Source organism: Mastigoproctus giganteus, chromosome 9 (genome assembly GCF_048544385.1).
Source record: "Mastigoproctus giganteus isolate SK-2022 chromosome 9, ASM4854438v1, whole genome shotgun sequence".
In the NCBI taxonomy this organism is placed as follows: Eukaryota; Metazoa; Arthropoda; class Arachnida; order Uropygi; family Thelyphonidae; genus Mastigoproctus; species Mastigoproctus giganteus.
The window spans coordinates 168,858,909-168,884,228 of NC_143583.1; the positions used below are offsets into that span (position 1 = coordinate 168,858,909).

The 25,320-nt window shown below is 38.6% G+C and overlaps 1 protein-coding gene across 3 annotated transcripts in view; it reads right to left on the minus strand.

Annotated features, from left to right (window-relative positions):
* The window catches only part of LOC150080879 (N-acetylgalactosamine-6-sulfatase-like), a 241,365-nt gene that overhangs the window by 206,676 nt on the left and 9,369 nt on the right, over window positions 1-25,320 (minus strand). For all 3 annotated transcript variants that reach the window (XM_090381786.1, XM_090381785.1, XM_090381784.1), the window contains exon 2: window positions 22,268-22,391. In XM_090381786.1, coding sequence (XP_090237912.1) covers window positions 22,268-22,391 — 124 coding nt within the window. The remainder of the gene's footprint in view (window positions 1-22,267; window positions 22,392-25,320) is intronic.

Below are 25,320 nucleotides of genomic sequence, written 5' to 3' on the forward strand. Positions count from 1 at the left end.
TATTAGGTCCAAAGGAGTAGCCTTCAAGTATTTTCATTTAATTATAACTAATTTTTTAAATTAAATAAGAGCTGTCTTTTTATCTAATAACAAACTTTTCCCTTCTTTTTCGGATAAAATTAAACAGCATATTCGATAATTTTCATTATTTTTTAATCTCCAGTGAAATAGAACAATTGATCCACTATTAATATATTCAGGTTGTTTACTAATGTCAAAATGTATATATAGTTTAAAACTTGAACCAATCAATAATTGTTCCTTTGTCACAGTACAGGTGTTTAATTTCTACAGATAAGAAACTTGTATATAATCTTATATACTTTTTTTTTTGAAAGTCTATTTTAAATTCTTCATGAGTATCATGTTCCTGACACATGATTCTAAATTTAAATGGTCAAAAATCATTATTTTGTTTTTGATCATTTGTATCTATCTAATTTCTGAAACATTCTAATTATATGTGAAGGTGATTTCTCTATATTAGATACTAACCATGTACCTCCATTATCTTTCTTGATAGTACCTCCATGTACCTCCATTATCTTTCTTGATAGAATATTAAGATAAATTTTAATATTCTGTTAAAATTTATCTTGTATGGTTATATGTGTGTGTGTCATATAAGTGCCGGAAAACAGCACTAAATCAAATTTGAACCCATATTACTTGAAATGTAATGTCAAATCATAAAATGCACCAAATCAAAAACTGCATTAATGGAAACAGAACTAGTTGAGAGATTGTTGTAGTATCTGTCCCATAAACTGTCGTCCAAATTATTGGTCCTTATGGCTGTCACAGACATTCTCTTGAGTATGCCACGCTGTGCTTGCTACCTGGGAGTCTAAAATACTGATGGAACTGATGTTCAGCTGACACTCAAGTCAAGTGAACCTAATTTCGACAAAGTCTGGTTGGGCTTGTGACAGCCAAATCCTCAGCTTGCACCTTCACGATGGTGAGATTGTTAGTAACCCTGAGTAAAAAACCCATGTGCAAGTCCTGAAATAAGGCACCAGCATACTGGAGGCAACCACCCAGGTGCAAACCAACATAAGCAGGGGTTCAGGTATGGAGCCCACGCCACACAAAGGAATGCCACCCCTCTGTGTTATCAGGCAATACTAGGTGGTAGATGACTCTCATCAACAGGTGCAATGCCACCACTTTGCTTATTAGAGACTTGAAGTGGTGGAAGCCACATTTAGTCTCCAGAGCAAAGCTCTGGGAACCCTCCCATCTCTTCCATTTCATGGGTACAGCCCTAAAATGGTATTTGCAGGCCAGCCCCTAGATCAGGAGTTCTTAACCTTATGGTTTAAGGGAGCAAGATTCTGCAGCTTACAATACGTGTGAGCACAATATATTAAAATATAAATTTTTTTGCTTAAAGTTAAAAATGCATTTTTAATTAACTTTTTAGCATATTACGCATACAAGAATTATATTTCTCAATGAAAATTTTTGTGCACTAATATTTATTACCTTATCAGTGTGAACCTTAACTTTGAAGATACGATGCCAAACCTTTTGAAATTAATTTCTCCATTATGAAGAGATAATCGCAAATTTTCTTCCAAATGTGATGTCAATGATCTTGTCCTTTTTTTGTTTTTGATATTGTTCATTAATGAAAAACCTCTTTCACACATGTATGTTGATCCAAACATAGAAAGTACTTTGAAACCTTCTCTTTGTAATAAAGGAAATTTTTTGCAGTCGGAAGAACCCCAGAATTTTAAAATAGTTTTGCGTTGAAAAAGACAATTCAGAGCTTAAAGACAACTGCATATCAACAAGTTTTAACTCAGCAGCTGCTATTTCATTTTGATTGAAAGTTTGTTCCAAGTTATGATTTCAAAATTTCTGTAATTTATCATTAATTCAAATTTTGGGAGGTGCTCTTTCAAGTATTCAAATCTTTCTTAGAATTGGTCACTAAGGTCTTTGATTACATTCATTACAAACGATGGCCACTCCCCAGCAGCTTTCTCCAGACATATTTTAAGAGTAGGAAAATGAAGCAAATTTCCTTTTAAAACTTGATTCTGAAACACCAAGTTTTTTTCTCAAATGCAATAATCTCCTCGTATAAAACTATCACAAATTTATCTTTTCCCTGTAGCCTCAAATTTAACTCATTTAACTGACTGAAGATGTCAACCATTAATGAAAGTGTAATTTTTTTCAGTAAAAATTTCATTAAAAAAGGTTTTCTTTATTGCTTTCTATTATAAATAGCTTTTACTTCTTCAAGAACCTCCCAAATTCCTTTCCATGACTGAGCCAACGAACCTCTGTATGGGTAATAAGATCAGAATGCGGTGCTTGAAGACCTTCCAAAAATATTTTTAAAAGAAGGAAAAAACAGTAGAGCCATTGGAAGCAGTAACTAAAATAAATTTAATAAGTTTTAATACAACGAAGATGATTTCGGGATAACGAACCCCTTCCTCAGCAAGAAAGGTACATACATACAGAAATGCACACATAACATAAAACATGAGGAATGGAATTAACTAAACTAAGGGCACAAAAGGTGATATAGTTGTACACGTTGGCACTAATAATATTAAGAGTAGGAGACCAGCAGAATTACTTAACAAGTACAGGTCACTGTTGAACAAAAGCCGAGAATTAGGCTTGAATTTGAAAGTGTCTGCAATTCTGCCCAGACACGATAGGAGGGAGTATATGATGAGAGCCTTGTCGATCAATTCGGCCCTGGAAAGATTGTGCAAGGCTCAAGGGGTAGAATTTTTTTCAGCCTGGACTGTACTTGTTAACAGGAGAGATTGCTTCTACAGGGATGGGATACACTTAAATAGAAAGGGTGCAAGAATATTTGCTGATGCTATCGAGGCAGTGTTAGGTGAGTCAGAAAACTGCTAGCGTGGGGGGAGACAAAGACCAATAGATTGACAGTAGCCACTGGCAGAGGTGAAAGAGATTCTTGCACTGCTTCTATTAGAATGAGCAGAAGCCTGAAAAACAAGATGCATGGTATTTCAGAGACTGCTGGGAGCCATTGCGGCACAAGTAAACACATGGGTTGTGTTAGAGTAGCTAAGAATAGAAACAGGTGCAGGTATACTTGCGTGTACACCAATGCTAGGAGTTTAGTAAATAAATTTGATGAATTTGAGGTATTGCTCAAAACATCGAAGGCAGATATTGTTGGGATATCAGAGACGTGGTGTCACACAGATATAAGGGATGCAGAACTGCAATTTGGGGAGTACAACGTCTACAGAAAGGATAGACAGGATAGGAAGGGGGGAGGGGTTATGCTATTAGTTAAGAAACACATAAAAACCAAGGAAGTGAGGCCAGTCGACATCGCTGGACAGTGCAGTGTTGAGTCAGTTTGGTGTGACATAAACATTGGGAGATCAAAATTGAGAGTAGGAGTGTGCTATAGGCCTAATGACTCTGATGAGTATAATAAGGAACTGTACAGGGGAATAGAGTGGGCCAGTAAATCAGAGAGTCTTATAATGGGAGATTTTAATTTCTCAGATATTGACTGGAATTTGGGGGCTGGTTACTCACACACTAGCAGGGCTTTTGTGGATTTATTGGATGATTGTTTTCTACATCAGCATGTTCGGGAGCCAACTAGAGGGAGGAATACTCTTGATTTGATTATCAGCAGTGATTCTTCATGCATTAAGAATCTGCAGATAAATGAACCACTAGGTGGCAGTGATCACAGTGTGCTGAAGTGGGATTTACTCAAAGAGGTAACTACCATTAGGGGTAAAGGGAAGGGTTATTGCTTCCGTAAAGGCGACTACGATGGACTGAGACAGTATTTAAATTCTATACAGTGGGACCAACTGATGATGTTACCAACAGCAAATTCAAAATGGGAAGCATTCAAAGAACTTATCTTGGAAGATACTAGGCTTTACATACCAACTAAGAAATATTGTTCAAGGTTTAGGCCAAAATGGATGTCAGATGAACTAATGAGGCATATGGCAGAGAAGAAAAATGTATGGGATACATACAAATTAACACATGACACAGAAGCCTATGATAGATACAAGTTGATATGCAACCAAGTTACAAAGGAGGTTAGGCAGGCGAAGGCAGATTACGAGAAATCCTTGGCAAGGGATGCAAAGAAAAACAGCAAAGAGTTCTTTACTTATGTAAACTCTAGAAGGAAGGGGATGAATCAGATTGGTACACTTGATATTGATGGGTCAACTGTTGATGATCCTGCTCAGGTAGCTAACAAACTAAATGAATATTTTGCATCGACATTCACACATGAGGAGTTATTCAGGAAGGGGAATGCCAGAGGTGTATTCAACTCTAGCAGTAAGCTACAGAATCTTGAAATAACTGGGAGTAAAGTGGAGGAGAAACTGTTGAAGATAAACACAAGAAAGGCACCCGGGGTGGATGGGATCTATCCAGTTATATTAAAGGAGGCAGCAAAGGAAGTAAGCAAACCCTTAGCCATAATTATGAGAGCTTCCTTGGACTCAGGGGAGGTACCCATAGACTGGAAATGTGCAAATGTGACCCCAATTCACAAAGGAGGATCAAAGGCTGACACAAGTAATTATAGACCTGTGAGCTTAACTTCTGTTCCAGGAAAATTAATGGAGGCACTGGTTAAAGAAGCACTGCAGGATCATTTAGACAAGACTTCAGTTATAGCTCAGACACAGCATGGATTTGTTAAGGGGAAGACCTTAACAAAGACCTTGCCTGACCAACTTGATTGGATACTATGATGCAGTCACAAAAGAACTGGATGCAGGGAATAACTTTGATATTATATACTTGGATCTTAGAAAGGCTTTTGATACTGTTGCACATGGAAGACTGCTACACAAATTGGAGCAGTGTGACATTGGAGGCAAATTGCTGCTATGGATAAAGGGGTGGTTGAGGGGGAGAAGATAGAGAGTGGTAATCAATGGACACTGCTCATCGTGGACTGATGTTATTAGTGGAGTCCCTCAGGGCTCAGTGTTGGGTCCATTATTGTTTTCTGTATTTATAAATGATATTGATGATGGTATATCGGGCTTAATGTCCAAGTTTGCAGACGATACAAAGGTTGGCAGGGTTGTCAAGGACCCTACTGACACTATGCTGCTGCAACAGGATCTGGAAAGGTTGAGCAGATGGGCTGAGAGGTGGCAAATGAGGTTTAACATTGACAAATGTAAAGTACTACACATGGGAAACAGCAACCCCAGAGCAACGTATCAACTCTGTGGTACTACACTGACAGTGGTAGAGAATGAAAGGGACTTGGGGGTGGTTGTGCAGGCAGATATGAAGTTCTCTGAGCAGTGCAGACGGGCTGCAAGAGTAGCTCATGGAGTATTGTCAATGATATACAGGAATTTTTCCAGCAAGGATAAGGAGGTGATTATTCCATTGTATAAGGTGATGGTCAGGCCACACCTAGAGTACTGTATACAGGTCTGGAGGCCTCATTTCAAGAAGGATGTAGAGCTGCTGGAACGAGTACAGAGAAGGGCAACAAGATTAGTGAATGGAACAAAGGGGTGCTCTTACGAAGAAAGGCTTAAGTTTTGCAAATTACAGTGTCTGGAGACTAGGCACCAGCGAGGTGATCTGATAGAGGTGTATAAAGCCTTGACTGGTTTAAGCATGCTCAATGCTGATGGGATTCTTCCTCTAGCTCAGAAAAATCACCTGAGAGGGCATAAATTCAAATTGAGGAAAGACAGATGTAGGATAGACGTGCGGAAATTTGCCTTTAGCCAGCGGGTGGTTGGTTGGTGGAACAGAATTAGAACAGATGCACAAAATTAGATATCCTTTCATCTCTATTAAGATAAGCAGTAAGGCCTTTGTTTTTACCTATCATGGAAGGTGCTTCATCAGTAACAATTGATACAAGTTTACTCATATCAATTTTGTGCATTGTGAGGAATTTCATAAGTGTGTCATATACATTTTTTCCAGTTATATTTATTTATTATTCAATTTATTACATAGGCTTCACCCCTGAACAGCCTTCAGCTAGGAGGGTGCCTATATACATTTGTACATCATAAGTTAGAGAGCAAACATAAAAATCGTACATAAATTACACATATTATTATCATTTCTATTTTATAGAAACATTAGTTTCTATATAATATTATAAACGTTAGTTTCTATATTCCAACAAAATAACATCTAAAGTGAGCAAATAAAGCAGATACAAATATATATACAGTGACACGAGCAAAAGGTAGAGACATATAAACACATACGCATCCTAATATATGCATATACAGCCAATACATATACATACAAAATACAATGATTTAAAACAAATTAATTCTTCAGCAAAGTAGAGTTGATGGGAGATTCCATCCTGAAGGAGATAATCAGGAAACTTCTACAGTTGTATGTGATGTTACATGTCCTGTATCTTCTTAGATCTGTATGCTTTCTCATCACAGAATTTGTGGGGATCAATCTTCAGGGTTTTGTACGTTTGGAGGATGTTAGACGGAAAACATCTGCTAAGCATAGTTAAATTCTGTAATAAGCTTCTTAGGGGAATCCATGAACTACTGCAAAGGACGCGGGAAAGCCTAGGACCTGCAACAAGATTATGGACATTTGGAGCGTCAAAGCAATCAGTGAGGAGTTGACAGAGATTACGCAGCTTTCCTGTAATGAACAACTGATTCCAAGGAGTGCAACCAAGGTTAGCATACATGACTGATCTCGAGATGGTGAAAGGGTGGCCATTAATACGGTTCAACCACCTTAAAATCCAGTACTCAATACCCATGAATTTTTTGATGTTAGTGAGGGAAGCAGAGGACCAGATCATCGAGGCATACATGGGAATCAGAACAAGACATGTTTGTATGTAGTGAGTGGCAAGTTTTTGGTTGTTTACTCCAGTAAGTTCCTGTCTTATCACCCACATTGCTGACAGAGTTTTTGCTTTAGTGTTGGCAAAGTGCTGTTGGAAGGTCAGGCCTTCATCCCAGGTGAGCCCTAGATCAGTGTGATGAGAAACCTTTTGGATTCTAATACCATTGATGTAGATGTCTATCTTCATCATCTTCTTCAAGTTGGTGAAAGACATTTGTGCTGACTTGGTCGGATTTAGGGATAGGCCAATATTCTCAAGATAATGGTCAAGTTCTTCTATTAGGGCAGTGGCATGGGCGGTGATTGCGTCAGATTTGTCACCATGTTTTGACGAGATGAAGAGTTTTATGTCATCTGCGTAAGAGCTGCAGTCAGGATGGGTAAAGAGGAAGGGGTCCAAAGCGGCAGCAAAAAATAGTGCGGATAGGATGCCACCTTGGGGGACTCCTCTGTAGACAACATGGTTCGATTGGAAGGTTCTGTTCTACTCTCAAATGCCTTTGTTTGAGAATGGAAATTAGCATTAGCATTAGTAGAGGCATTTGATGCAAGAAAGCAAGCTTATGCAGCATCAGCCAAAAAAAAAAAAAAAAAAAAAAAAGAAACCACTTCACCCCTCTGTTCGTTCAAAATACCTGTCCACTAATCTTGTTGCCCTTCTCTGTACTCGTTCTAGCAGCTCTACATCCTTCTTGAAACGAGGCCTCCAGACCTGTATACAGTACTCTAGGTGCGGTCTGACCATTGCCTTATACAAGCGAATAATCACCTCCTTATCCCTGCTAGAAAAATTCCTATATATCATTGACAATACACCATGAGCTACTCTTGCAGCCTGTCTGCACTGCTCAGAGAACTTCATATCTGCCTGCACAACCACCCCCAGGTCCCTTTCATTCTCTACCACTGTCAGTGTAGTACCACAGAGTTGATACATTGCTCTGGGGTTGCTGTTTCCCATGTGTAGTACTTTACATTTGTCAATGTTAAACTTCATTTGCCACCTCTCAGCCCATCTGCTCAACCTTTCCAGATCCTGTTGCAGCAGCATAGTGTCAGTAGTGTTCTTGACAACCCTGCCTACCTCTGTATTGTCTGCAAACTTCGACATTAAGCTTGATATACCATCATCAATATCATTTATGAATACAGAAAACAATAATGGACTGAGCTCTGAGGGACTCCACTAATAACATTAGTGCACGACGAGCAGTGTCCATTGATTACCACTCCCTGTCTTCTACCCCTCAGCCACCCCTTTATCCACAGCAGCAATTTGCCTCCAATGTCACACTGCTCCAATTTGTGCAGCAGTCTTCCATGTGCAACAGTATCAAAAGCCTTTCTAAGATCCAAGTATATAATATCAAAGCTATTCCCTGCATCCAGTTCTTTTGTGACTGCATCATAGTATCCAACCAAATTGGTTAGGCAAGACTTCCCCTTAACAAAACCATGCTGTGTCCGAGCTATAACTGAAGTCTTGTCTAAATGACCTGCAGTGCTTCTTTAACTAGTGCCTCCATTAATTTTCCTGGAACAGAAGTTAAACTCACAGGTCTATAATTACTTGTGTCGGCCTTTGATCCTCCTTTGTGAATTGGAGTCACATTTGCACATCTCCAGTCTGTGGGTACCTCCCCTGAGTCCAAGGAAGCTCTCATAATTATGGCTAAGGGTTTGCTTACTTCCTCTGCTGCCTCCTTTAATATAACTGGATAGATCCCATCCACACCGGGGTGCCTTTCTTGTGTTTATCTTCAACAATTTCTCCTCCACTTTACTCTCAGTTATTACAAGATTATCTAGCTTACTGCTAGAGTTGAATACACCTCTGGCTTTCCCCTCGCTAAATAACTGCTCATGTGTGAATGTCGATGCAAAATATTCATTTAGTTTGTTAGCTACTTGAGCAGGATCATCAACAGTTGACCTATAGATATCAAGTGGTCCAATCTGATTCATCCCCTTCCTTCTAGAGTTTACATAAGTAAAGAACTCTTTGCTGTTTTTCTTTGCATCCCTTGCCAAAGATTTCTCGTAATCTGCCTTCGCCTGCCTAACGTCCTTTGTAACTTGGTTACAGATCAACTTGTATCTATCATAGGCTTCTGTGTCATGTGTTAATTTGTATTTGGAAAATTAAATGCACTAGGCATAATCCTTATGGGTTTTGATAATTAACTATATAATATCGGTGTAAATACACCATAGTTAACCCATATATTTGAGCTACGATTGTAGCGTAGAAGGCATCGTTTTAAATGTATCTCATAATGTGGTTGCCTTCACAACAAGATAGCTACTATTGAATTACTTCAAATAAATAACGCTTCTCTAGTAGAGAAGACTACTGTTATTTATTTTCACCAGTACCACCACCCAGACGATCGTTTCGAAGCTTTTTGGCTTCTTCATCAGTGGGCGGGCAGGTACCCAGGTAATACAACAAGCCATCTCAGTTGTGAAGTTATATCCACATTATGAGAGATGCCAGAAGGGTGTGGTGGTAATGTATTTGGAAAATTAAATGCACTAGGCATAATCCTTATGGGTTTTGATAATTAACTATATAATATCGGTGTAAATACACCATAGTTAACCCATATATTTGAGCTACGATTGTAGCGTAGAAGGCATCGTTTTAAATGTATCTCATAATGTGGTTGCCTTCACAACAAGATAGCTACTATTGAATTACTTCAAATAAATAACGCTTCTCTAGTAGAGAAGACTACTGTTATTTATTTTCAGCAGTACCACCACCCAGACGATCGTTTCGAAGCTTTTTGGCTTCGTCATCAGTGGGCGGGCAGGTACCCAGGTAATACAACAAGCCATCTCAGTTGTGAAGTTATAGTTAATTTGTATGTATCCCATGCATGTTTCTTCTCTGCCATATGCCTCATCAGTTCATCTGACATCCATTTAGGCCCAAATCTTGAACAATATTTCTTGGTTGGTATGTAAAGCCTAGTAGCGTCCAAGATAAGTTCTTTGAATGCTTCCCATTTTGCATTTGCTGTTGGTAACATCATCAGTTGGTCCCACTGTACAGAATTTAAATACTGTCTCAGTCCATCGTAGTCGCCTTTACGAAAGCAATAACCCTTCCCTTTACCCCTAATGGTAGTTACCTCTTTGAGTAAATCCCACTTCAGCACACTGTGATCACTGCCACCTAGTGGTTCATTTATCTGCAGATTCTTAATGCATGAAGAATCACTGCTGATAATCAAATCAAGAGTATTCCTCCCTCTAGTTGCCTCCCGAACATGCTGATGTAGAAAACAATCATCCAATATATCCACAAAAGCCTTGTTAGTGTGTGAGTGACCAGCCCCCAAATTCCAGTCAATATCTGGGAAATTAAAATCTCCCATTATAAGACTCTCTGATTTACTGGCCCACTCTATTTCCCTGTACAGTTTCTTATTATACTCATCAGAGTCATTAAGCCTATAGCACACTCCTACTCTCAATTTTGATCTCCCAATGCTTATGTCACACCAAACTGACTCGACACTGCACTGTCCAGCGATGTCCACTGGCTTCACTTCCTTGGATTTTATGTATTTCTTAACTAATAGCATAACCCTTCCTCCCTTCCTATCCAGTCTATCCTTTCTGTAGACATTGTACTCCCCAAATTCCAGTTCTGCATTCCTTATATCTGTGTGGCACCACGTCTCTGATATCCCAACAATATCTGCCTTTGATGTTTTGAGCATTACCTCAATGATGACTTTTAATAGGCCTCCCTGTATTCTGAAATGCTTTTCAAGTATTGTCATCAAGGAATTGATTGAGACATTATCGAAAGCAGATTTAATGTCTAAAAATACTACATCAATCTGTTCTTTGGCGTTCAGAGTCGATTGGATCCGAAATAGGGTGTCCATTAGATTAGTCACAGCTGATCTCTTTGGAATCACAGTGTGTAAATATGGTGGTCTTTTATGGAAAAAATTCATAACAAGAATTGGCAGCAGAGTCTTCTCGAAAAATTTTAGTAAATTGCAGCTGATAGAGATGGGACGAAAATCCTTCTTGTCTTTCGGATGTTTGACTTTAGGCACGGGTTTTACAATATAATGTTTCCATACTTCAGGGATAATTCCAGTGTGTAGAGTTTCTCTAAATATGTGTAGCAAGACCTCGATGATGAATGGACTGCTTACTTTCATGATGAAGAGGGGGAACATATCGGGGCCAGAAGTGGATTTATTTGGGAGACTATTTAATGCCTGAATTACATTTTCTTTGGTTATGGTGATTTCTGTTAGTAGAGGTCTGATATCAAGATTGGATCCGGAAGGAGTCATGTTATTCATGTAATTTACCAGCCAACTGATATTGTCTGGTGCGAGAGAGTTATACTTTAAATTAAGATCTGGAGAGATTCCGAAGGTACTGTTCGCCCATTCCCTAAATAAGGTTTCATCCATGGTGAAGTTGGTATTCTTGTTGTTATTGATTCCTTTAGACTGTTTAAGCTTTTTAGAAATTGCAAAGTTGTACTCTTGGCGTTTGCACTTTAAGAAACAGGCTCGTTCTTTTTTGTAAGCGATGTAGTCTTCAGCGGTTCTGGTTATTTGCCATTTTCTGTAAGCTTTTTGTTTTCTTACAAGCACAACCTTCATATTGTTGTTAAACCGCCAGTTAGATCGATGTGAGATCCGAATCTCCTTAGACGCACCAACACAAGCTATTTGAAATAATTCTTCAGCCAGGATGGAAGCGGCTTCAGGCCCTGACTAACAGACGGTTCCATTTATACGTAGTGAGGCGATGGAGGATTATTTCTTGCTTAATGAATTTGTTTGAAAAGACTCTTCTCGTATGCAGTGGGCCACACCCTTCAACCGAGGTATTAGAGAGGTCGGAACGGGCATAAAATTCACAATCTAACGGTTGATGATCTGATTTAAAGAAGAAGGTTGGTTCGATAAGTTCTGTATGAAGTGTGTTGTGAAAGATGAGGTCAAGCTGCTGATTTCCGCGACTTGGGGGAGTTTGAAGAGGATGAAGGTCGAGCATATGTAACATGTTTTCCAGAGAAAACCGAGCCGTTGAGTACCTTGGCAGGGGCATGTTGAAGTCCCCTACGAGAATAGTAGGGACGTTGGGTTGGAGACTGGTAGTAATCCAGGTCGCTAATTCCATTCTAACCTCTAGGGTATGTTCTGGAGGGAGGTAGACAGTGCAAACCTGTATTCTAATTTCATCGAGATCAAGGATTACAGAGATGGCTTCAAAGTTTTCGGAACTACTTGAGTTGGTCCTATGTCGAGAAAAGGAATTTTTATAGATGATTGCAACTCCACCACCGCGGCAAATGGCACGTCCATTAACTTGAGCAGCATAGTTCAAAGGGAGGCAAAGAGTGTCAATACATCTATTGTGGTTCATCCAGGTCTCCATTAAACAAATAATATCATACTCTGCAGTAAGGAGAATAGATTGAAGTGTACCTATGTTATGCCTCTTATGTTATGAATGTAGCATCTGATAGTTACAGATGCGGGTGTGGATGGGACACTCTGTAATTGCTATACCTGAGTATTATTATGTCCCCTCTGGAGCACGCTAGCTTTTCTGTCTTCAAAAGGTTTAATTAGAGTATTTTGTGGCCATGGGTCCAAGCTTATTAGCGGTTGGCTGGGGTCAGCTGGCTTTGAGACAATGAAAGAGGCATAAGATGCATGTCGCGTACGTAGTTGTCTAACATCTACTCTGATGGAGTATTCCTTCCAATACATTTCTGTGATTGCCTGAGTAGTGGTTTTTGGATTTAATCTTGACACAAAGATTTGGTCCCGAGTCAGTACAGCCGTTATATTGTAGTTATATGCTGGGCAAGTCTTTCATTGATTGGGTTTCGGATGATGTTTTATGATACCCTTTTCATTAATGTTTGTTAGAGATGGAGGGAAATACGATACAGCGCTGGGATTAAGAGAGTTAGTTAGTTAGTTATTTGGTTTTTAGGAGCATTAGCAACTAAGGCCATATTGCTCTGGGATATGCGGTGGTCATTCCTGACCTTTCCGCATCCTCTGTATTTGGTGGTGACGGGCTCGAACCCCGGTCTAATCAAGCATGTGCTACGCACTGCTGCTCCTTCCCACCTGGCTACGGAGGCGCCTAGGGATTAAGAGATTGGTTCTCTTGATGGGTGCCGTTTTGGTTGTCTCTATCTTTGGGTCAGACGCCAGTTGGGCTGATAGCGGTAACGTCGGCATAAGACTGCCAAAAAGATTGTTTTTGCTGTGGCGCGTTTAGGCAGCAGCCGACAACCTCATTGACTGTACCTACTGAATTAATACCAGCAAGTGTTACACCCCTTATCTTCTGAGTATCCTTTTTCAATGTATGCTCTGTTGTCTTTTTTTTTTACTGTATGAATTTCAGATGAGGAGTTTTTATGCATTGAGATGCAGCTCTGAGAGGAAACGGTTGTACTGTTATGTGGATGCTTATCGATTTTTTCCTGTTCGAAGGTGACAAAACATTCTTCAGCTTGTGGTATGTGGCCACTTGTTACTGAGATCATCACTGGGAACTGTTTGCTACACGTGGATACTGGTACTATCTCTGGCTCTGGTGTGACACTGCTATCAGTGACCCGTTGTCGGGTCTCTGTTGAGATAGCGTCTGAATCATGGTATTCATTATCCCGTTGTTTGTATTTGCCATATGCTGTACTTTCAGGTCTCATTGTATGTTCTGATAAATGGAGATTCATGATGAATTGCTTGAGGGTGAATAGCTCTTGAGAAATTTCTGTATTTTGTGCTTGAAGTATTTGGTTTTCGTCGATCAAAACCGCTAGATTTTCTTGAACGTTCTTCAGATTCAGAGCTATACTTTCTATTGCTGCTGAGAGTTGTTCAGGGGCTTTTCTTGTGTTCTGAAAATCCGTATTTACCATTAGCAGTGCATGACTACTCTTGGCATTGTTTATACTTTCAGTTTGCGTACTTTTATTCAGAGAACGGGTAGTGATTTCCTGATTGTCAGAGGCCCGATAGGACTCTAGATCTAAGTAATCTTGAGTGCTCAGAGGAAATTGTGTAAAGTTATCATCATCCAGCGATTCATTTGTTTCTTCATTCATTTTTGAAGCTATTTCTAATGTGTGGTCACTCTTGGGAGTATCGGCATTTTCAGGGTGTTTATTTTGTGGTTCTTGAATGAGAGCTTCATCTGGCGCCTTACAGGAAGCTAGTTGTTTCGTATTTTCTTTACATTGACCGCAAATAAATAGGCGTCTTTTAGCTTTGGGCAATTTAGTAAGGTTTATCTTGGTACAAGAATTACATATCAACCCGAAGCATTTAATGCATTTGATAATCATTTCTTCATTATTTCCACAAATTTTACATATTAATAGACCCAGAATGATTTCTTGCTGATCCATAATGTGGACTTAATATGCAATTCTGTATAGTTCTGAAATTGTTCTGCTACCTTTAGTGCACTTTTAAGCTTTCTACACATTTCTAGTACTTTCAGTGATTAAGAGATTATTGTGCCACCTGTTGGGTGGTACATTGTTTGACCTTTATTGCTTGCGGCATTGTCTTAAGATTATTTGGAGCACTCGTCTTACTTCTTAGCTGACTACCTACGTAGGCAGCATTTACACGTGGTGAATCCCACGGGGTTTATCCCGACAGCGATATATCCTGAAAGTTCTTGTTGTTGGTAATTAATGTGCCCAGCTCAGAGAACTCCCTATTGTCATCTTAAAATACAAATAATATATTACCTGTGTAAATCCAGTATTTGAGTGATGTATCCTCTTGTTCAGCTCACAATGATGAATCCAACCATACTAAATCATAAGTTAAACTTTATGGAAAAGTTAGTAAATATACCTGAAAACGACGAGCACTAAAATCAGGTGACTACACTAGCTGGCGCAAGTGCATTTTTCTGTTGTATGACCAGTAAGCAGCAAAATAGCCAAAAAATCTTCATCACAGCTGTCATCATGTTGAATCAAACGAATGAAGCATGAGTCGTGATATGCCCGAAGCGTCAGTTGACTCATCAAGTGCAAGTGAAAAAAAAAAAAACAACTTTCAATTCTACCTAATAATTCACTGAATATTACATCTGCCATTTTATGAACTCGATTTGAAACTGTATCATTACTCAAAGGAATATTTTTGGCAGAGCTAATCAAGGTAGCTTTCTGTTTTTCTGGTAAGACCACTACAAGTCTTTCAAGTTTCTTTTTTTTTTTTTTTTATTGAAGTTTAGCTTTTCTAATATCACTAAATTTGGGAAAATCTTCTTGAAAATTCCTATGGCATGTTTGGTAATATCTTTCACAATTTGACTTCCGATAGCCAGCCAAACACGCCTGACATAATAATCAAATTACACCAGTTCCACTACTAGTATCTATTACCAAATAATCATATTCCCAAGAGGACTGAAATGCATACTTTTCATTTTTTTGTTTCTTTGGATCTGAAAAATGTAAGTCTAAATCAGATAACTGCGAAGGTAGTGTTCATGCATCATTTTTTCCTAATCATGTTTGTTTCGGTTTCTTTTGCAAAACTTATCCATTTTGAAATGGTTTAGTAACTTTAGTTAAATCTGTTAAAAAGAAAATACATTTGAGCATTTGCACACAAAATCAAAAGATTTCTTATTATAACACTTTCATCACCTTTAAAGTCAGCACTACACATATGCAGTACTTATTGTAGCATCACAACTGAGCGAAACCCGGAATAAACCTGTTGTAACCTGTTAAAACTAGAAACTGAGAATTGCATGAGACACGAGGTCTGTAGTGACACTACAGCAAAAACGATCGTACTCTCAACCAAGTATTTTGTAAAAATTTTTCTTACTAAATAAATGTCAAATTAACAATAATTAATAAGAAAAAATTTTAAGAATACCAAAAAAGTGCCAAACTTTGACTGTTTTTGAGATTAAAATGTTGCAAAATATATCTTCCAATCACTAAAAAAAGAAAGGATTTTCTAGTAAAGATTGGCATGGATTTTTGTAAAATATTGCAAAATGATGAGAAACAGGAAGCACCTTTTTTAAAATACAAATATTTATATATAGATTTTTTAGCTTAAGCAAAGGTGTTCATAAGCACCCATTTTAGGATCTGTCATGAGCAAAATTTATTTTTTTAAAAAAGAGCACAATGGTGCTCGCGAGCACCAGGTTAAGAACCCCTGTCCTAGATAGTCTACCAGATTAAACCTATTGGTAACTTTCTAGAAGACTGCTAGATCAGCTAGCATATAATCTCACTGCCTTTACTCTGCTGGATAGTAGCTGGAAAAAGTCCGAGTAGTGCATATGCGGGGGAGCATTGTCAAGGCCACATTATATCAAGGAGTAAGGTATATTGTTACCATGTGTATGCCATATGCAAAAATTTCATTACTTCATACAGCATGTGCTCACCACATTTTCTTACTTCTGAATTGATGAAAGGCCAGCAAGCCTTGAAACGGTGCAGTCTGGGTAGTAGTGCCCACCGAGAATAAGTAACAATAGTCTTCTCTATTAATGAAGCGTTACTTATTCAAGGTAGTGCAATACATGGTAACTTGTTGTGAAAGATAAGCACAATATGAGATACAGATGAAATGATGCCCTTTACACTACTAACGTAGTTTTTCCTTTAAGAGTTGTCTATGGTGTATCTACACCGATATTATATAGTTACTTCTGAATACACCATTAATTGTCAAAATAATACAACAAACTTATCTGCCAAGAGATCTAAACCTCCCAAATGCTTGCTTGTTCATTTCACAAATATACGTGGTCTCAGTTCTAATCTCAGTGATGTCGATTTCCACTTAAAAAAAAAAAAAGTAAACTGTAGCCATTACAACCCACTGTGGCCTCCTCAACAATTCATGTTCCACTTACAGCCTGCCAAACCCCATGTACTTTTTCTAACAGAATCTCAATTATCGACTGATTCAACCACTGCTCACTCAGTTGTCTGAGTTATTTGCTGTATGATTCCTTTCACTTCAAAGGTGGTAGAAGAAAAAAAAAAGGTAAACTGCAGCCATTATCAACCCACTGCAGGATGGAAGCCTCCTCACGATTCATGTTGAGAGAAATGGACCATAATCTGCTATGCTGGTCCAGTGCAGGTTGGCTGTATTAGCAGTCAATTACTGCACTCTCACTCCTGACCACTCAGCTACAGAGGCCTCAGAAGTGGTTCTTGTACATATGTCTGCGGGTCAAAGATGGTACTTGTACATATGCCTGCTCTAATATTCCCTGTCAGAGACTTAGTAGTTTCGAATCACCTCTTTCTGATCTTCTCTGGCTTAAAATCTCTCTACCACATTCTGTCAAATTGATCTGTCGCCTCTATCATTCTCCAAAACTCCACTAATCACTTGGAACTCTGACTTACTCTCTTTGAAACTTGACTTTCTACAGTCCAACTTTCCTAATTTTAATGTTCACAACTCCAGCTGGTTTCCATTTTCTAATCACACAGACCCAGCTGTTTGAGATGCCAAAGATTTTGCAATTACTAATGACCTCTCACAGACTGTTCATTTACCTACCAGAATACCAGACAATCCTAACAATGCAGCCAACAAGCTTGATCTTTTTCTCACAAACAACCCTTCTAACTACACAGTCAAGGAAAATGGTCCTCTACACACCTCAGGTCACAACTTCATGATGTCTCTTGTCCAACAGAGATTTTCTCTCGTGGCCATTCTCAACCCCGTGTTGTTTGGCTGAAAGAATGCAAAATGGGATGACCAACAAGATTTCTTTTCCTTGGTCGGATCACTGTTTCAAATCTTCTGATGTCAACGTTTGCTCAGATAGTGTCAGTGAAATTATTTCTGTAGAGTTAAAATCCTTTATTCCATGTTCCACCTTAAAATCTCGTCCTTTCTCAAAACCTTGGTTGTTGTTTATTGTTGTTTTTGGTTTTTAGGAGCATTAGCAACTAAGGCCATATTGCTCCGCTCTAAACCTTGGTTTTCCAATAAATATGATAAGACTGTTCAAGAGAAGAATGTTTTATATCATACTTGGCTTGTATCTAAATCTCCAGGTTCATTTTCTGTCTATACCAAAGCTTGCAACTATTGTTATTAGTCAGTCCAAAATAGATTTCGAAAAGGCTAAAAGTGGAAAACATGCCTCTTGTCCAAATAGTAGTCAAGCATTCTGGTCTCTTGCCAAAGCTATTGGCTGCAACTTTTGCCCATCTCTGTTCCTACCTCTGACAAAACTTAATGGTTCTATTGCCACTTCAGCCAAGGATAAAGCTGACCTGCTAGCATCCTATTTATCTTCTAACTCATATTGATGATCTTGGTAAACCACCTCCCACCATTCCCAGTACACTCCATTCATTCCTCTTGTGGCCTTCCGTCAAAAGGATGTTAGATAGATTTTTAACAATCTTCATACTAAGGTTGTGCCATACTGCATAGGGCAGAGAAGAAAAATGCATGGGATACTTACAAATTAACACACGACACAGAAGCCTATGATAGATACAAGTTGATATGCAACCGTGTTACAAAGGAGGTTAGGCAGGCGAAGGCAGAATACGAGAAATCCTTGGCAAGGGATGCAAAGAAAAACAGCAAAGAGTTCTTTACTTATGTAAACTCTAGAAGGAAGGGGATGAATCAGATTGGTCCACTTGATATTGATGGGTCAACTGTTGATGATCCTGCTCAGGTAGCTAACAAACTAAATGAATATTTTGCATTGACATTCACACATGAGGAGTTATTCAGCGAGGGGAATGCCAGAGGTGTATTCAACTCTAGCAGTAAGCTACAGAATCTTGAAATAACTGGGAGTAAAGTGGAGGAGAAATTGTTGAAGATAAACACAAGAAAGGCACCCGGGGTGGATGGGATCTATCCAGTTATATTAAAGGAGGCAGCAAAGGAAGTAAGCAAACCATTAGCCATAATTATGAGAGCTTCCTTGGACTCAGGGGAGGTACCCATAGACTGGAAATGTGCAAATGAGACCCAAATTCACAAAGGAGGATCAAAGGCTGACACAAGTAATTATAGACCTGTGAGTTTAACTTCTGTTCCAGGAAAATTAATGGAGGCACCGGTTAAAGAAGCACTGCAGGATCATTTAGACAAGACTTCAGTTATAGCTCGGACACAGCATGGTTTTGTTAAGGGGAAGTCTTGCCTGACCAATTTGATTGGATACTATGATGCAGTCACAAAAGAACTGGATGCAGGGAATAGCTTTGATATTATATACTTTGATCTTAGAAAGGCTTTTGATACTGTTGCACATGGAAGACTGCTACACAAATTGGAGCAGTGTGACATTGGGGGCAAATTGCTGCTATGGATAAAGGGGTGGTTGAGGGGGAGAAGACAGAGAGTGGTAATCAATGGACACTGCTCATCGTGGACTAATGTTATTAGTGGAGTCTCTCAGGGCTCAGTGTTGGGTCCATTATTGTTTTCTGTATTTATAAATGATATTGATGATGGTATATCAAGCTTAATGTCCAAGTTTGCAGACGATACAAAGGTTGGCAGGGTTGTCAAGGACACTACTGACACTATGCTGCTGCAACAGGATCTGGAAAGGTTGAGCAGATGGGCTGAGAGGTGGCAAATGAAGTTTAACATTGACAAATGTAAAGTACTACACATGGGAAACAGCAACCCCAGAGCAACGTATCAACTCTGTGGTACTACACTGACAGTGGTAGAGAATGAAAGGGACTTGGGGGTGGTTGTGCAGGCAGATATGAAGTTCTCTGAACAGTGCAGACGGGCTGCAAGAGTAGCTCATGGAGTATTGTCAATGATATACAGGAATTTTTCCAGCAGGGATAAGGAGGTGATTATTCCCTTGTATTAGGCAATGGTCAGGCCACACCTAGAGTACTGTATACAGGTCTCATTTCAAGAAGGATGTAGAGCTGCTGGAACGAGTACAGAGATGGGCAACAAGATTAGTGAATGGAACAAAGTGGTGCTCTTACGAAGAAAGGTTTAAGTTTTGCAAATTACGGTGTCTGGAGACTAGGCACCAGTGAGGTGATCTGATAGAGGTGTATAAAGCCTTGAATGGTTTGAGCATGCTCAATGCTGATGGGATTCTTCCTCTAGCTCAGAATTATCACCTGAGAGGGCATAAATTCAAATTGAGGAAAGAAAGATGTAGGATAGACGTGCGGAAATTTGCCTTTAGCCAGCGGGTGGTTGGTTGGTGGAACACACTTCCATCCCTTGTCGTGGAGGTTGATAGCCTAAATAAGTTTAAGGCTCAGCTGGACAGGTATTTTGAACGAACAAGAGGGGTGAAGTGGAAGTGGGTTTTTTTTTTTTTTTTTGGCTGATGCTGCATAAGCTTGCTTTCTTGCATCAAATGCCTCTACTAATGCTAATGCTAAGAAAGCTCCAGGTCCTGATGGTATTTCTCCACTTGTTCTTTAAACCTGTGCTCGGGAACTTACTCCTGTTCTGTCACATGTTTTCACTTTCTTATTCCAAAGGTGTTTTCCCTTCTGCTTGGAAATTTGCTGACATCCAGCCAGTTCCTAAAAAGGGTGACAAATCCCTCCCATCCAATTATCATTCCATTACACTTATTTCTACTCTTTCTAAAGTAATGGAGAAATCACTTAACTACCAACTCTTAAACTATCTAGAAACCTTCCATCTGATCAACGATTGCCAATACGGATTCTGTCAGCATCAATCCTGATGATATTCTGGCTTATGTTATCCATCTGTGTATAAATTCAATCGAAAAGTTTGGTGAAACTCGAACTGTTGCTCTTGACATTTCAAAGGCTTTTGATTGTGTTTGGCATAAAGGCCTTCTAAATAAGCTTCCATCTTATGGTTTGCCACCTGTTATTGGGTATCCAGTTTTCTCTCATAATTCTCCATTAATGCTGGTGTTCCCCAAGGTCAGTTTCTTCTCCCACTCTTTTCCTCTTATATATTAATGACCTTCTTCCATTGACTGGAAATCCTATCCATAGTTTTGCTGAAGATAGCACATTGCATTCCACCTTCCAGTTTGAGAAACCTTGCACCACACACACACACACTCACACACACACACACACACACACACACACACACACACACACACACACACACACACACACACACACACACCTCCAACTTCTCGAATATCCACTACTAATTCCTTAAATACTGATCTTCAGCTAATTGTCCAGTGGGGCAAAGATAACTTAGTTGATTTCAAGCCTAAAACTCAGTCTTGTCTTATATCTTGCAAAAAGAATTCTCCTGTGCTTATCTTCAATGACACTCTGATTTTTAGGCAAGATCATATATCTTATTGGAGATTACCATGACCCCCTCCCCTCTCGGCATATGTACATTACAAATATTGCTTCTTCTGCATCTAAAAAAAACTGGATTTTCTCTTTTACTCACAGCATTACTTTTTTTCCAAACAGCTGTTTACTCTGTACAAATCGCAAATCCACCCTACCATGGAATCCTGTTCCCACATCTGAGGCGGTGCCCCCCCAAAACCTCTCTCAGGCTTCAGGATTCCATTCAAAAGAGGGCATTTAGGTTAATTAATGACTCATCACTAACAGAGTCTTTCCACTCTGTCTCATAGATGTTCTGTTTCTGCTGCATGCATTTCTATAGATACTTCCATGGGCACTGTTCTTCTGAATTGGCTTCTATAATTCCTGCTATCTCTTCCAAAGAACTCTGAACACATGTCGCAACCAGTCAATATCCTTTTACTGTCCAACTTCAAACTCACAGAACTAACTTTTCTTCCTCATTTATTCATTGAACTTCCGTTTTCTGGAACAACCTTCCTTCATATGTATTTCGAGACATGACATAAGTGTAAAAAATTGTGGAAATCCTAAAGTCTCAAAACTTTATTAGACAAGTTGGACAGACAACCTATGAAGTTGAGACCCACTAATTAATGGGTCTCGACTAAACAAGTTGTCTGTCCAACATACATATTTCCTGAAAATTACAATGTACAGAAGTTCAAGTCTAATGTCAACAACTTTCTTCTTTCATCTTCTCAACCTTCAGCCCATACATGGTACTAAGTACTATAGGTTCTAATATCTATCATGTTTGGGGTTTTTCATAAAAAAATAATAAAATTCGTACATTACTAAATCAAGATGAGTCACCGAATATGTTGTGACAAGTTGCAACTTCCTGTGATGCCATATTTTCGAGGTACACAGTCAGTCCCCAAAAGTTTTGATCACACCTCATATAAAGTTATAACTATTAATTAAGAGTTAATTAAAAATTTACTTGTACTAAGAAACTATTCCACATAAGAAACAGTTTAAAAAAAAGTTACTACTTAATATACTTACAAGGAGAACATAGTGGATTGGCAGTATAAAAGTCAGTGAACAGCATTCCTTCATGAGCCATTTTATCAATATTGGGGGTGTCCTTTATAGGATGTCCATATATACCAGGGTCGCCCCATCCCATCTACATATTTAAAAAAAAAAAAAATCAATTTTTTCATTAACAAATACAACATTAATTAGTTTTTTTCCAATTTACTATACTTTGTAATTCAAGATGTCAAATTAGTGCTTATGACGCCATGTTTTTAAAAGCATCACTGAGAAATGAGATCGCACACTGTTTATTGTGTTAAATATATTATTAAAGCATCAAATAAAGAAAAAGGTGACTTTATTAAACACACTGCAACAAAGAAGAGTACAAGGCAAACAGTAAAAAATAACAAGCAGCCAAAATGATAAAATAATTTTTTTATTGAGATCTCAGGAAAAAAATAATTCACACTAACTGTTTAAGACTTTGTAAAAGCCTACCAAATTCAAAAATGTGATATCATTTGGGGCCATATTTTTAAAAGAATTTTCTAGAGGAGGACTCCAGAACCCCCTCCCCACTCTCTTTCCGAGGGGAAGACTTCCTTAGTGTTCCAGAAGTTACAATTGTTACATTTGACAAAAAAAGCCCTGATCAAAACCTTCTTTCTGCAAGACTCTGGATATTTTCCAGAGTCACACAAACTCTTCCTTGAGATCGCCTTTGTTGTGTTATAAGTTGTGCTACAGCAAGATAACATGCTTCCATGTTCTGCAACCAATTTTACATTGCCCAAACAGGAAGATACTATTTCTCTACAATTAAAACAAAAAATAAACACATAAAAAAGATACTCAACTTTACAGATCTCCCAAGTCTGGCAGATTTGGTTTGGTTTTTATGGTGTATGGGTGACTAAGGCAATGATGCGCCAAGTCTGGCAGAGTATTCCACTGCTGCAGTCAGGCCCAACCTGCAAGCAATTTCCAGGGTATAGCAATTTTGAATGAGAAGTCTCAATTTTGCCATAGAAATGAATAATTTCTGATACATTCTTTGCTCAACAATTTCACTAAAAAAAAAAAAAAAAGGTGTCCTATTTAAAAAATATATTACTTGTGTTAATATTTTAAAATCTGATAAGGACCAATGTCTCCCCTAATATCCAACCTATAGCTTCCAAGAGCCATACTCCTCCTCACCACTCCACCTCACCTAGGGGTCTCAGATATCATCTCTTTCAAGAAATCAGCTGTTTGTTTCCTGCTGTCATCTCCTGGACATAATCCTGATATCACTAACATCATAGAGCTTTCGACATTACAGTACAGCCAGTTTACAAATAATTGCATTTCTACAAGTTGCATCAAACAAGTTCTGCAGGCATAAATATCCACAGTGCTGCCTTTCACTACCTCCTCTTTACCTTATTGCTCATTAAATTTTATTGCTCATTAAACTTTACCTTATTGCTCATTAAATTTTGAAACTCAGAGCACACCTTTGTGCAAGAGAGGAGTGATACCAGCAAGATTGACATGTGACATTTGTGCTTTTAAGCATGCTTACTGGTTTTTGTTTCTCTTTTCTAGGCTTGAAACTGCATGTTTCTATGACAGTATTAGTGTGAATTCTGTGTCTTATTTCTTCAGCTTTGTAGTAGCACTCCATCTTAATGAAATTATTAATAAAGATACTAGCAAAAAACTCAAAACAAAACTTAACTCTTTATCTGTGAGTATCAATCATATTTTTTGCAACATTCACATGAGCAAAGTCCTTTTTTTAGTTAAAGTTAAGTGTAAATTTCATCTTCGATATTTTTCCCCCCTTTTTGTCATTATAGTCTTGTCCAGCAGCATATCAAATAACAGTCTTGTCAAGCAGCATATCAAATACAATTATAACATGACATATGAATGTTGCTTCTGAAAGTACATTATACTTCTGCATATTATCTTCTAACATCATACATAGAGTTATGTATGCAGAATAATACAATACATGAACTAATGACACTCGTGGCTGAAAAGAAAAATGCATGGGATGCATATAAATTATCAGGCGACACAGAAGCCTATGGTAGATATAAGCTAATCTGTAATCAAATCACAAAGGAGGTTAGGCAAGCGAAGGCAGATTACAAGAAATCTTTGGCAAAGGATGCAAAGAAAAACAACAAAGACTTCTTAACTTATATAACCTCTAGAAGGAAGTAGATGAATCAGATTTGTCTTCTTGATTCGAATGCAAGATGATCCTCCTCAGATAGCTGACAAACTGAACAAGTATTTTGCATCTACATTTACACGTGAAGAATTAATTAGGTAGGGAAGTGGAGGACAGAAGCTTATTAATTAAACACTAACAGGGAACTAAATTATTTTGTAATAACCGAGAGCAAAGTGGAGGAGAAACTGTTGAAGCCAAACTTGTATAGCTAAATAAGAAAGGCACCTAGGGTGGTGGGATCTATCCATTTATATTAAAGGAGGCGGCAAAGTTAGTAAGCAAACCTTAGCCATAATCATGTGAGCAGCCTTAGATTCAGGGGAGGTCCCCATGGACTGGAGATGTGCAAATGTATCCCCAATTCACAAAGAGGGGGGGATCAAAGGGTGAGAAGAGTAATTACAGATCTGTTAGTTTAACTTATGTTCCAGGGGAAAATAATGGAGTCACTGGTTAAAGAAGCATTGCAGGATTATCTAGACAAGACTGCAGTAATAATTCACACACACACACACAGCATGGGTTTGTTAAGGGGGAAATCTTGTCTGACCAATTTAATTGGATACTATGATGTGGTCACAAAGGAACTGGATGATGCAAAAAATAATTTTGATATCATACGAGAGGATATCAAAAAGTTCATACCCTGACCTAGATAAAACATCAGTAGGAAGATGCCATTTTTAATATAAGTTGTCAACATATTCAATAACTAACATGTGAAATTTCATTCCTATAGGTGATCGTACACCAGAGGTGGAGCCTGGAATCTGAGGAAGGTTGCTACGGTTGACAAAGTGGAGTATCTAGCAGTGATCAAATTCCTGCATTTGCAGGGCAAGGA